This window comes from Salvia hispanica, chromosome 1, assembly GCF_023119035.1.
Source record: "Salvia hispanica cultivar TCC Black 2014 chromosome 1, UniMelb_Shisp_WGS_1.0, whole genome shotgun sequence".
NCBI lineage: Eukaryota > Viridiplantae > Streptophyta > Magnoliopsida > Lamiales > Lamiaceae > Salvia > Salvia hispanica.
In genome coordinates this window covers 5,367,867-5,382,180 of record NC_062965.1, presented here as the reverse complement: position 1 = coordinate 5,382,180, position 14,314 = coordinate 5,367,867, and the positions used below count along the sequence as shown (strand labels likewise).

General features: G+C 39.7%; 2 protein-coding genes across 2 annotated transcripts; both read left to right on the top strand.

The window, feature by feature from the left end:
* Nucleotides 1-2,822: 2,822 nt before the first annotated feature.
* On the top strand, nt 2,823-6,095 carry LOC125211316 (protein NRT1/ PTR FAMILY 7.3-like). The gene is made up of 5 exons (XM_048111054.1): nt 2,823-2,976; nt 3,607-3,739; nt 3,828-4,045; nt 4,137-4,699; nt 4,995-6,095. Exons 2-5 carry the CDS (start codon nt 3,619-3,621, stop codon nt 5,869-5,871), a joined length of 1,779 nt encoding a protein of 592 aa, XP_047967011.1. The 5' UTR covers nt 2,823-2,976; nt 3,607-3,618; the 3' UTR covers nt 5,872-6,095.
* A 2,380-nt stretch (nt 6,096-8,475) lies between these two features.
* On the top strand, nt 8,476-14,054 carry LOC125211327 (protoheme IX farnesyltransferase, mitochondrial-like). The gene is made up of 7 exons (XM_048111063.1): nt 8,476-8,869; nt 9,240-9,369; nt 11,381-11,518; nt 11,618-11,751; nt 12,240-12,365; nt 12,721-12,824; nt 13,404-14,054. Exons 1-7 carry the CDS (start codon nt 8,550-8,552, stop codon nt 13,772-13,774), a joined length of 1,323 nt encoding a protein of 440 aa, XP_047967020.1. The 5' UTR covers nt 8,476-8,549; the 3' UTR covers nt 13,775-14,054.
* Nucleotides 14,055-14,314: the final 260 nt, after the last annotated feature.

The following is a 14,314-nucleotide window of genomic DNA, read 5'->3' as shown; positions in this document are numbered from 1 at the left end:
TTCATAAACATATAGACTCAATTTCTTTTTTTATCGTCTCGTAAAAATAATTCACGTCAATTTATGAAAACTTTATTTTACCTTTATTTTACTTATAAAATTCTTTAATAATATTTGGAACTATCTTTTCTCATTATTTTTTACTTTACAAATTACATATTAAAACTCGTCATTCACAAATAGCTTACTTAAAGTATATATATAAGGTCATTTTAGGATGAGATGGAATCTTACTAAGTTACTATAAAAATAAGACTTACTATAAGTCATATATAAATAAAAAATAGATGGTCAAGATATAATATTGCGTTTATCATAATATCAATTTCACAATATCTACGCGTGGAGAAATGAAGAAGTGTTAATCTATTTTGTAGTGTGATTTTTGGACTAAAACTTTACTGCGATTCTATTCATTAAACTGTTGATCTTGTTATATATGATGTTAGTTTATTGGTGTGATGATACTATTATTGTTTTACACCCATGTTTATTTTATTAATTTTTTCTTTTATTAATATTTTTTATACAAAAGTTCTTATCAATGACACGAATCACGTAAAAGTATACTCCGTATTTTGAAATACAATTTAAAGTATATAGTTTTCAGTAATCGTTTTTCTACGTCCATGTCTATATAGAATTCGTTAAACTCTTCAGGCCAGAAAAATAATACTCCATTTTCGACCGTCATCAGCAAATCAATTCGTAAATTGATAAGACTGTGATGCAATTTCTATGGCCATAAGTCCCAAAGACTTCTTTTTCATTGGATTTATTCAGTTAGTCAATGTGCAATTGTAATTTGTAAGTAATAATGTTTAAAAATACCATATACTATAGCAGGCAAATTATAGGCCCCATATATAAATCTTGATAGGCGATAGCTATTTTGAAAATGACTATGTATGCATCTTTGATTTTTCTATTCTTTCTATAAGGACATCTGCAACTATAGGGAAGCTTTAAAAAAAAGCCTCCATTTCTTAAAAAAAAACATTATTCCACCTTGCATGTCGCAGGATTCTACCTACTCATGTTACAAATTCAATTTATTAACCATCCAATTCAATAATTAGCCCACTAATTACCCTTTTAGAAAAAAAATCGTGATCCCACTATTTTATTTTTTACAAGGTGCATGCATGCTTTTTCTCGGTTGGGGTTCATCTTATCATCATTTGTTAATTTAATAATGCTAAGAAAAAAAATTAAGGTTAATAATTAGATGCAGATAGTAAGATGATTTCCCTCCAATTAATACGTCGAGAATTTGAGTCATCATATAAATAACTGAGAAATTATTAGTACTAATATTTTAGAAAAATAAAAATTATACGACACATTTATTGATAAACAAAAGGTACTAAATATAAATATCGAAATTAAGTTATAAAGTGAAGGAAAAGGGCAGGAAAGTGAGAAAAAAGAGATTGATGAGGGGCCAGTGCTAAGTGACCTGTACACTACTCTGATATTTGTTGCATATGCTCCATTAATTGCTACCTTTATTTCAAATTATGCTAAATAAATGGCTTTTTGGGCAGGTCTATTTTAGACTTTCCAAAATCCACTCATGATTAAAAATTTGTTATGACTAATATTCTACTCCTGTCTGGCTGTCTCTCATGTCAATATACAAATATTTTCTAAATTATAATGCAATGCAAGAAATGGTACTACAATTACAAGCCCGCAAATAATACTAATATAGGTAGTACTTAATAGAGATGATCAAATTACAAATATCAGTCAATATTTATGTAATACTATAACTGAAAAAAATGATTCAGTGACAATGAAAATAATGGCGAGAAAGAATTATTTTTATTTTTTCGATTACAAATATCTATGATTATAGAATATAGATGAATGCATTTGCTTGATAAATGAAAACAACATTTGACTTCAAATTCTATTACAAACAAATTTTTTTTTATATTTATTTGTTTATCTCTTGTTTATTGATATTACGTGTTTGTTCATCATTTTCATTTTTTACTAAAAATCATATTCTCACTAAATCATTATCCCGATAAATACTACTCGGATCTCCTATTCAGTTTTAAGAAAAAATGTTTTAGCAAGTTCAATGTAAAGAAAATAAAGTAAGGGATAAAATAAATAAATATTTAAAGAGAAATAAGATAAAATAAAATATAAAGTAAGTGAGATTAAATTTGTTGTTTTTTTGGCAAAAAAAAGTTAGTGACCAATTATAATGGGAGAGTAAAAAAAAAGGAATATTACTCAATTACAGTCGAACGTAAAGAGAGTTGTATTGATCATCGATTATATTGTTAACCAAATACAAACTTCATCAAATATTTCTCCATCACTAAGTAAATGCCGACTCTGACAAGTATGCTACAACCACGGTGCAGCAGCTCCGCTCCAATCTTTTGAGGTTGGGGTTCAATTTTATTCTTCGTCCACTCTTTCGATATTGACGAAGATCTTCTTTATTGTGTTTGACTCCACGAGTTTTGTTTTTTATCTGCTGGTTCCCAGATCATTATGAGCAAACTCTAAAAAAAGACGATTGCAAACAAACAAAAACCAAATAAAGAGACATGATAGTATGAAAAGTGGATCAGCGTAAATGCGTGTTCTGAACATGTCCCCATCAACACAGCTTATATACACCCAACTCAACTAGTTTGGCTCCGAAGCGAAAACGACACCGTTTATGCACAATTTTATAGCTGCGCGCGCACACGCACTATTGTGTGTTCAACCAAATCACGCTTCTTTAGCTGTGTCACAACTCAAATTATTTATTTGATTTCCTTAAAATATGGACTTCTCCAAACAAGAGCAAAATTGGCCTACGCAATCTCAACCTCTATAAATAATCACCACACCCTCTCTCCTCATTCCCACAACCAAAATCTTCTCACATTTCTTCTCCTTCACATCACACATAAGCTCACGAGATCATCTCAAATCCTTACATACTTTCTGCAAAACATCACGGTTAGTCTTAATCAATTATTGTCTTGCACTAGTTTCTCCATGGTGCATGCACCACCACTAGTGCAAATTATCTGATCATCAACATTTTGTTGAATCACTGTTTGAGCTGTGAAACTTGGTGTATTATTGTGAATGAGAACTGTAATTAAGAATCTTTTACGTGTAATTATAAGTAGTGAATCATTGTTTATGATAATCAGAGTGATATCAATATATAAGAGATGTTATGTTAATAGATGTCTATTTATAGATAATTCTTTTGATAGATTGCTTTAATTTCCGGTGAGATCTTTTTGATAAGAAAATATTTAGGAATAGTAATTTTATATAGAAAATCTGAAACTCCTCTTATCTCTTACACACGAGAGAAGTAATCATCCTTATCTATAATTAAAGAGTGCTACTTTATTTCATCATATGCTAAATATAGCATCACTTTGATAGATACTAACAAATATCATGATACAATTGTGAAGCGTATAACTTTATTGATAAAAAGTCTATTGATACGCAATATGATAGTGTAACAAACCACGACTTTCTTGACTCCAATAACAAACTACTCAAAATTCTAAGATAAATATTTGAAATCACAACCCAAAATTTAATCATTCCTAAATTTGTTTACAGGAATCAAGAATTATGGCGGAGAAAATCGTCAAGCACCAAGAAGAATACACTCTTGATGGATCCGTCGACCGCCGCGGAAGGCCGGCGATCCGATCAAAATATGGATCATGGAATGCCGGAATCTTGTTACTAGGTGAGTACTTGTTTTCATCATTTTTAATTAATTTGAAATAATTAATCCCAATTTATAACATTAATTTCTATTTTTGTGTGTGTTTCAGTGAATCAAGGGCTAGCTACACTAGCTTTTTTTGGTGTGGGAGTGAATCTAGTGTTGTTCTTGACTAGAGTGATGGATCAAGACAACGCCAGCGCAGCAAACAACGTTAGCAAATGGACTGGCACTGTCTACCTCTTCTCTCTCCTAGGAGCCTTCCTCAGTGATTCCTATTGGGGCCGCTACAAAACTTGTGCCATTTTCCAAGTCATTTTCGTTATCGTAAGTTCAATTCTAATTTCAATTTAATTCCAATTAGAAAAAAAAAAAAAAAAAAACGTGACATGACATAACGAACTTCCTAACATTTCAGGGATTGGCGTCGCTGTCACTATCATCATACTTATTCCTACTAAAGCCGACCGGGTGCGGGGACGAAAAGACGCCGTGTGGGCCCCAGTCGACGCTCCACGTGTCTCTGTTCTACGTGTCGATATATCTGATCGCGCTGGGGAACGGAGGGTACCAGCCCACGATCGCGACGTTCGGATCGGACCAGTTCGACGAGGAGCATCCCGTGGAGAGCCGCTCCAAGGTGGCCTTCTTTAGCTACTTCTACTTGGCCTTGAATCTTGGGAGTCTCTTCTCCAACACCTTTTTGGGGTACTATGAGGATAAGGGAATTTGGGCACTTGGATTTTGGGCCTCTACTGGCTCTGCCACACTTGCTCTTATTTTGTTCCTTTTGGGAACACCCATCTATAGGCACTTCACACCCAAAGGCAACCCCTTTGCAAGATTTTGCCAGGTCTTGATCGCTGCCTCTAGAAAATCGATGGTCTCTCTCCCGTCCAACCACGATCACTTGTACGAGGTACGTGGGACCGATCTCGCTGACAACGGAGCCCGAAAAATCCTCCACACCGATGGATTTACGTAAGTCCTTTAAAACCAATTGCATTTTTTTTAAGCCCAGATAAACTGATTGGTCGATCATTTTTTTATATCAGTCCACATATACCATTAGGTCCATTAAAGTCAACCTGTTATCAGTAGAGACTATATTCACTAGTAGTACTTAAAAAATACTACTCCAAGTGTGTATGTGGTTGTCAGAAAACCAATTAATAATAGGAAAGTAATCTACTAATTACAGTGATTCGAGTTCTCTCTTTACATTTGATCAGATATATTTGTTACAAAATTCGCTAATTACTTGACGAAAACGCAGATTCTTGGACAGAGCAGCGGTGGTGACAGAGAGGGATGAAACGAAGGAGGCGAAATCCGACAGCGAGAGCAGCAGCCGGAACCTGTGGCGGCTGTGCTCGGTGACGCAAGTCGAAGAAGTGAAATGCATACTCCGCCTCCTCCCAATTTGGCTCTGCACAATCCTCTACTCCGTCGTCTTCACCCAAATGACCTCCCTCTTCGTAGAACAGGGCGCCGCCATGAAAACCACCGTGGCCGGCTTCCACATCCCCCCAGCCAGCATGTCCAGCTTCGACATCCTCAGCGTGGCCTCCTTCATCTTCATCTACCGCCGCGCCATCGACCCGGCCGTCGCCCGCCTCCGCAAATCTGGCCCCTTAACCGAGCTCGAGCGCATGGGCGTCGGCCTCCTCATCGCCGTCGCCGCCATGCTCTCGGCCGGCGGCGTCGAGCGCCTCCGCCTCCGCCACGCGCGGGCGGAGTGCCCGACCTGCCCGGGGTCGAGCGACCTCAGCATATTCTGGCAGGTGCCGCAGTACGTGCTGATCGGGGCGTCCGAGGTGTTCATGTACGTCGGGCAGCTCGAGTTCTTCAACGCGCAGGCGCCCGACGGGCTCAAGAGCTTCGGGAGCGCGCTCAGCATGACGTCGATCTCGCTTGGGAACTACGTCAGCAGTCTGATTGTGACGATCGTGATGAAGGTGTCGACGGCGGACGACATGCCCGGGTGGATACCGAAGAATCTGAACGATGGGAGGTTGGATATGTTTTATTACCTGCTGGCGGCGCTGACGGCGGCGGATTTTGTGGTGTATGTGGTGTGTGCGAGGTGGTATAAGTATACGAGGTTTGAGGAGAGGAGTGGGAGAGGGAGTGATGAGCATTTGTTGATTTGAGCATGTGTGTGTATGTGTAAACTGTGTTGTATTTATGTTTTGAATAAGGTGATGGTGAGGGAGAGGAGAGTAAATGTGTTTTTTTGTTTTTTGTTTAGGGAGGAAGGATTGCGAGGATACTAGACTAGTGTTTGCACTTGTCTAAGTTGAGCATTGGACTACTAATGTAACTTCTTCCATCTTATAGTATTATCATTTAATTAATTTCAACTCAATGTTTATTATGTTGCTGAGTAACCATTTCTCTCTTTTTTTTTGTCAAATTTGAAACTATCCGGCGGAAATTAGTCATACTTCTATGTGATTAAAAAGTGAGGCGGAGAAAATATTATTCCCTCCGACCTCTATTAAGTGTCCAGTTTTGCCATTTTCATTTTACAATTAAAAGTTCCACTTTTAGAGCATCCGCAATGGTCGGTAGGCCAGCCATTCTCTCCTCTGCCACGTCAGCAACACTAAAAAAACCACCTGCCACGTCAGATTTAGGCCAGCCGCAATAAAAACAATTCAAAATATACTACATTTACGGAATTAAAATTACGATTAAAATACGGAATTAAATTTAGACACGTGTACGGGAAAATTCATTAATTGCATTTAAAAAAGTTACATAGATAAAAAAAAAAAGTACATGCATAATAAAGAAAAAAAACTATCGTCGTGCAGTCCTCCGTGCCCACAACTCTTCAATTATATCCTTTTGGAGTTGAATATGAGCATCCACTTGGCGCATGTTGGCAAATTCCTTGAGTCGGCCGGCTTCATCGAGGGGTACCCCCTGTCGTACACTAGGGGTGGCCGTTCCGTGGCTTGGACCGGCTTCATCGTCATTGACCCAACTAGTCAGTTGTACGCCTTCGTCTTCGACGATCATGTTGTGCGTGATAATGCAGGCGTACATTATCTCGGAAACGCATCCGACATCCCATAAACGCGTTGGGCCCTTGATTGCCGCCCATCGAGACTGGAGCACACCAAATGCGCGCTCCACGTCCTTGCGCGCCGACTCCTGTCGTTGCGCAAAGTAGGCCTTCTTTTCATCACTTGTTTGTCGGATCGTCTTCACAAAGACCGGCCACCGAGGGTATATCCCATCCGCCAAGTAGTAGCCCATATCATGCCGGTTGCCGTTGGCCACGAATGAGACGGCTGGACCGACGCCCTGGCACTTCTCGTTGAAGAGGGGAGACGAGTTCAGGACGTTGAGGTCGTTGTTCGACCCGGCTACCCCAAAATACGCATGCCAGATCCACAGCCGGTAATCAGCTACGGCCTCGAGGATTATCGTGGGGTTCTTTGACTTGTAGCCGGTCGTGTAGGCCCCCTTCCAGGCAGTCGGACAGTTCTTCCACTCCCAATGCATACAGTCTATGCTGCCTAACATCCCGGGGAACCCATGCTTCTCCCCGTGCATCCGCATCAAATTCCGACAATCTTCGGGAGTAGGGCTTCGAAGGTACTGCTCACCGAAAATGCTGATCACGCCCCCACAGAACTCCTTCAGACATTTCAGGGCTGACGACTCACCGATGTGGAGGTACTCATCCCACATGTCTGCCGCGCCTCCGTAGGCCAACTGCCTGATTGCCGCCGTGCACTTTTGGATAGGGGTGTGGCCGGGTCTGCCAGCCGCATCGTGCCTGAAGCGGAAACACATATATTGACGCTCCAATGCCCTAACGATGCGCATAAACAACTCCCTGCGCATTCTGAAACGCCGCCGGAACATGTTGGCGGGAAACCGCGGGTACTCTGCAAAGTAGTCCTCGTACAGCCGCTGATGTGCAGCTACGTGATCCCGATCAATCACTGCTCGGTGGTGGACAACTCGTGGAGGGCGAGGTATCGCCTGCTGTTCCACCATACGCATGTACCGCTCCATCCCGCGGTTCATGTAGGCCTCCATAGCCTCGTTCATCCTCCGTTCGTACTCCTCAGGATCCCCACCACTACCGCTACCGCTACCACCCGCGTGATCCATCGCTCGATGATGCTCTTGAACAGAAAGTTAGAGAGAGAGAAAACTCGTTAAAACAAGTGGTGCAAATGAAAATGAAACGAAAATCGCGTTTATATATGATTTAAAAAAAAAAAAAAAAATCGAAAATCGGCGCTGGCCGATCGCTGGCCGATCGGGCCTCCACAATGGCGGCTAGCCGATCGGCTAGCGTTTCGGCCAGCGACGAGCGATCGGCGAGCCCACGCCGATCCGCTCGCCGATTTTGCGCTGGCCGACTGCAATGGTTCGGCTAGCCGATCGGCCAGCGCGACGACTTTTACTAAAAAGAGAAATGACTCTATTACTGTGGAACGTATCAAAATGGCAAAATGACTCTATTACTATGAAACGGAGGAAACGGCAATGGTAAGAAGACCCAACCAGTTCATTTTACTGTTACTAATTTGGTAAAAAAAAGAGTTGCAAGAACACATTTTCTCATCATTTTCTAAATTAATCTAATATGGGCAGTCCAATCAGTTCAATGGATAAGTCGCAGAATTATGCCCACTTAAAACAAGGCCCAACCGATGTGATCTAAATCAGGTTCAAAACTGGGCCCATTATCCATCACCGGCCCCGTGAGCTTATACTTTTCTCTCTCTGTCTCTCCGCTGTGACCAAATTATCAACAACATTTTCCGACTGCGGTCGATCGAACTCGCTACCCGGCCATGCCATGTGGAGAAGAAACTCACTCAGTCTCGCATCCAAACTCGCTCGCCTAAACTCCAACCCTTCTCCCTTTCTCCTCCTCCGCACCTCCCAACACCATGGACCCCTCTCTCGATCCAATTCCACCTCACCCCCGGATCCCGTGATTTGTTCTCAATCCCGCCCCGATGTCCGGTTCATCGCCACGCGTGCAGCGTGCGATTCCGCCGTTGACTTGCCGGCAGCGGCAGCAGCATCCGCGTCGGCGGGGAAGGGTAAGGAAGTGGCGGAATTGGTTAGGCACTACAGCAGATGCTATTGGGAGCTTTCCAAAGCTCGATTGAGGTATCAATTTAATATTTTTTTTATCCGCTTATGTGTTATTTTCATCGACCTCGTTGTTTGAATGATTAATTAATTTATTAGGAATAATTCAGTTTTAGGTTTGGAGTATTAGGATTTATGGAATTTTAAACTTATAATCTGCACATTGCTGGATGATTTCGTAAAGCTGATTTTGTGGTTACTACATATAATTTCTCTATTCTGTGGAACTTTCCGTTGTTTTTATAGTATGATGGGCAATGGCTTCTCCATTTATGTGGTTTCTTCATGAAAGTTTTAATTTCTCGTTATACATAAGAGGAAGATAATGAATTCATAACTATATTTGGGTTGGATTATATAACTCTCATTCTTCTACTATGATCCTCAGCATGCTAGTCGTGGCCACCTCTGGCACTGGATATATTCTTGGGAGCGGCAGTTCGATTGATTACCTTGGCCTTTGCTGCACGTGTGCAGGCACCATGATGGTTGCAGCTGCGGCTAACTCCCTAAACCAGGTGTGGTCTCATTTTCTTTTAACTGTAAGCTAACTTTAATACATTTAGAATGAAGATGCATTGAAACTAATTATCTTTTAATCAAATGTTACTTCCCTAAGTTTTATGCGATGAAATACTGTTATTGGGAATCTGGGATGCTCTATCGTATATGCTCCATGTGAAGATTCAATCTCTCTGGCTATGAACATAAATTCAAACTAGGAAATGGACAGTAAACATAATGAGAGACCAAAATCATAGTGAAATATGTATATTTTTGCCTTTTTGGATATGCAATCAGTCTTTAGTCACTGAAATGCATCTATCATCTATCAAGTTATATACTTATATGGCATTCAGATCTCACTCAAACCACTTCACGCCATGATTTTTTTTTAACTACAATCTGTGGGCAGATTGAATAACATGATAAATGTGTGAGGGAGTAACTAAACCTGTTTTTATGAATCTAACTAATATAACGTGACACAGATGTTCCTTTTTCTCACTTGAGTGTGGAACACTTTTTTTGCTGCAGAGTCTGTTTTATGTGGTTGGTGAGTGAGTCTAGTAAATAATTATATATAAAACATGGAATTAGTCTTTGCTTGGCATCATAGCTCGCTACTGATAGTGAAAGAAACAGAGGATGCATGTATTTGTGTTACTGTAAAATTTGGTAGCAATTGCACGGACTGTAGACCAAAATGTCTAAGTCTAATACAGATAAGAGTCTGAAGTGTGACTATAACAACTAGAAGAGAAGTATTCACAAAAATGTATAACTATTTTTAGGGTTGTCGAAATGGGTATAGTGTATCAGATATATCCCGACCCAGTACCCATTGGGTATCGGATACCCAATACACGCAAAAATCCGGATCAGGTTCTTAAAATACCGAAATATCGGGTATCGAGTATATACGACCGGGTATACCCAATGAACTACTAATTACCCAAATTAGGATTTACTAGTCACTCTACCCTATCTTATTTATGCAATACTTACCTAAAGCTAGACCTCATTCACTCTACTTCAATGTGGGAAAATGAAATGCTCATAAGAGATTAACTACCACCACAGTCCACAGCCTTGTAGCCGCCGTCTCACGTCTGACAGTAGCGTCAAATAAATAGTTTGTTTTGAGCATGAAACCCTTGTTTGAATTATTGAATATTAAATGTAATCCACTCAAGCTTCCCAATTGATCTTTTAAATGATCTTTGTTGCTCGCTCAGTCACTAGTGATGGATATTTTTCACTTCTAATGCATGCTGAACTGCTAATGCAGCAATGCTTCCACTTGTAACTTCAGCCTTCTTTTGTAGATGAAAACCAATTCTAATGGCGACAACACAGTAGATTTTTCCTTTTGACATATTCTTGTCTGCTTTGTCACTTATAAACTATCAAAGTTAATGGGATCACCAACTAGTACAGTTACCTGCCCATTTTCCAATAAACCACCTTAAAGAATCATATTAGTACAATTATCTACATACTTTGTTGTAGAGAGAGATGAAGAATGCGAGGTGGAGATAGTTGAAAAATCTGTATCCCTCACCCAATAAGAGAATGACAAATTCTCAACAAAATCGCAAATAAATACATCAATACTGGGCTTCACGAAGTCAACTAAACATCTCGGGTGCGGCATCTGAACCTATCAGGTGTGGATACCTGATGCGAGTATACAGGATACCCACACTGCACTTTGGGTTGGGTTCAGGTGTCAAAAAGTGTCATTTTTTTTGGGTGCGGGTACCCAAAAATTCGGGTGCGGATACCCGCGGGTACCCGATTCGACACCCCTAATTTTAAATAGTAATAGATGTAAACCCTACATAGTTTTAGGACATAGATAAAATGGAATGATAATTTTCTCTTAAAGTCCTCCCAAGTGAATGTATATTCTTGATTTTTCTTGATAATGAGACATTTTGACAAAAAGATGTGTGATTACTTTTGTTGCTAGATTTCCACTTCATCTTTGCCAAAACCTTATTTTATTGCTCTTTTGGGCCCCAGGTGTTTGAGGTTAAAAATGATGCAATGATGAAAAGAACCAGATTAAGACCACTACCATCCGGGCGTATTACCAGACCTCACGCAGTTATGTGGGCATCTTCTATGGGTTTAGCAGGCACTGCGCTACTGGCTTGTGAGGTGATCATTGTCTCCTAACTGTTTAATAAGCATATTAAAATGTTTTCTGAGAGTAAAGTGGCGTTGAAGACTGATGTTGTGCAACAAGGATTTTTGCAGACTAATATGCTGGCAGCAGGCCTTGCAGCTTCTAATCTTGTCCTCTATGCGTTTGTATATACTCCGCTAAAACAAATTCATCCAGTAAATACCTGGGTTGGAGCTATAGTTGGTGCAATCCCACCTCTCCTTGGGTAAGATTTCACTTTCATAGGACACCTAGCTGAACCTCAGTATAATGGCTTGGCAGAGATTTTACTGCATGGAGATTATTCTTATGAAAACAATCTACACCTTACCTTTTTCTATTTGAAATTGTCATGATTTATTTTCTTCTATCTACAGACAATCCTGGTCCTTTCTTCTCATGAACTTTGAATCAACTTGCTTAGTAGTAACATATCAATAGAATAATAGAATTGGCAGCTACTAGTAAATTTTTTACACCACTTAGATAGATGTCATTTGAAGTCAGTACAGGCTCTATGCTAAACTTGCTTTTATGGATCAGTTTTGAGTTTTGCTGACGTTAGTCACCATAATCAAAAGTTCGTAAAACTATCTTCCTTCACTTATGATTTTCTTAACTCTTGAAGCCTCGGTTGATCTCATTGGCAAATACTTACCATGCAAACTATTAGATAATATATTGAGAGTCTGAGAATTAATTTTTCTATCTCAGATGGGCTGCAGCTTCTGGCCAGATCTCACTTAATTCGATGGTGCTTCCTGCTGCTCTATATTTTTGGCAACTACCTCATTTTATGGCCCTTGCATACTTATGCCGCAAGGATTATGCTGATGGAGGGTATGTAGTCCTGAATGCACTGACTTTTTAAAATGGTCCTATATACAGTTAGTACAATAGACCCTATAAACAAAGTTTCACTAAAGCATAATTGTGTTATTATGTATATCTGGTTTTTTCTTAAAATGACCTTATTTCTCCCTTTTGCTGACTGAGTAAGTATGCTGAACCATTTGCAATATATGATACGAAGATCATGGTTATTGTTCTTAGTTAGTTACTAAGAGTAATGATATGTTGATACACTCTCACCTGATTCACATCCAACAGTGGGAACTACAAATAAACCTGAATCTCTACCATTTCTGTATCTAAAGATTGTTCCTTCTAAATCCATCCTCGTTTTCCATATTAGGTTCAAGATGTTCTCACTTGCCGATCCTTCTGGATACAGAACAGCCTGGGTTGCCCTGAGGAACTGCCTTTATTTACTTCCGCTAGGTTACCTGGCTTATGATTGTAAGTTGTTATTGACTGTCTAGCTTATAATTTATGTCATTTAATTTGTAATTTCCCCGTTCCTGGTGATGCAATACATTTTAAGCCCACATCTACGTGATTGCACAGTGTTTTTCTTCAAATCAATATCACTACCAATTATTCGAAAAAAAAACATGAAAAAGTGGAGAGGAGGGGTGGGCTTAGTTAGTTGGTTCATTACTTAGTTTCATCACCAGCTTAGTTAGTTGGTCAGGATGTTTCCTCTAGAAATCAGTGGCTATATATTGTTTGAACTTGGTAGTTTTTGTCTCCAGCCCATCACGTGATACCAAACCTCAAAATAAATTTGTTGATACATCTGTTTCCATCGTGGGACTATGTGCACAAATACATAAGTTCACGTGCTCCTGTTATTCTGATTAACAATCTTAGATGATGTATTACACATTCCATTTTTCGATTAATCTAAATATAATGCATCTCTATCCACCTCCTTTTTTGAACCTTTTCTCATTATGTCATGATTAACAGTTGTGTACCATCTTCTGTATCCATACCACCTAAATTTATGCAAATCTAAATGGTGGTCAACTGCAGGGGGTATCGCTTCAGGGTGGTTCTGCGTGGAATCGACACTCCTCGCTCTTGCAATCAGTTCAACTGCAGGGTTGTTCTTGGTCAACCGCACAACAAAAAATGCACGGAGGATGTTCCATGCTAGCCTCCTTTATCTTCCAGTCTTCATGGGTGGGCTCCTAGTACATCGGCGTTATGATAGAGAATTGTCTCTTGCTGTGGAGAATTCAAATCAATTAGCTGAGTCGACATTGTCTTCCTCCTTGGATGGAGAGCTGACTGAATCTTCCTCCCCTCGGAAAAACAGAAGACCAGCTCCATCGCGAGCGCCAGTTGCATATGCCTCGGTCGCTCCATTTCCATTCTTACCAGCGCCATACGTCAGCGACTAAGGTGTAAGAGCTGTATAGTGAAATTAAATGTGAAGAATTTGATTGTGGAGTTTTACATATTTACCGGGCGCAGAGCAGAATTTGCGGCAACTTTTTTGTTTGTGGTGACAATAAGTGATGTTGATAGGAGGAGGAAGATGTTGATGCATCTTGGCTTTCTCTTTTCGGATAGGGGAGATTAATAATTCCTCCATAAAACCATTCTAGAATGGGAGACGCCGTTTTGATAGAATCTAAGAATTTAATTGAAACATTAATATATTCTCTCCGGAATTAGCTAGATTGTCCTCTCATTTTTCTTCTCAATCTATTCAAAGTTACTTTTCAATGGTTCAACTACTCTCTATATATCTGGTTCTCCTCGTTGCATAAGTGGTGCGAATGCTTCTTAGCTCTATTTGGCAATCAGCTTCCTCGTTCTAATTTCACCCCATCTCTTAAAAATTGGCTTTAAAATATTGTTAGTGGAGAATGAGTATCTACTCATGAATGATAAAAAAGATTTCCTAAATAAAAGAGTTTATAATTTTAAAGAATAGA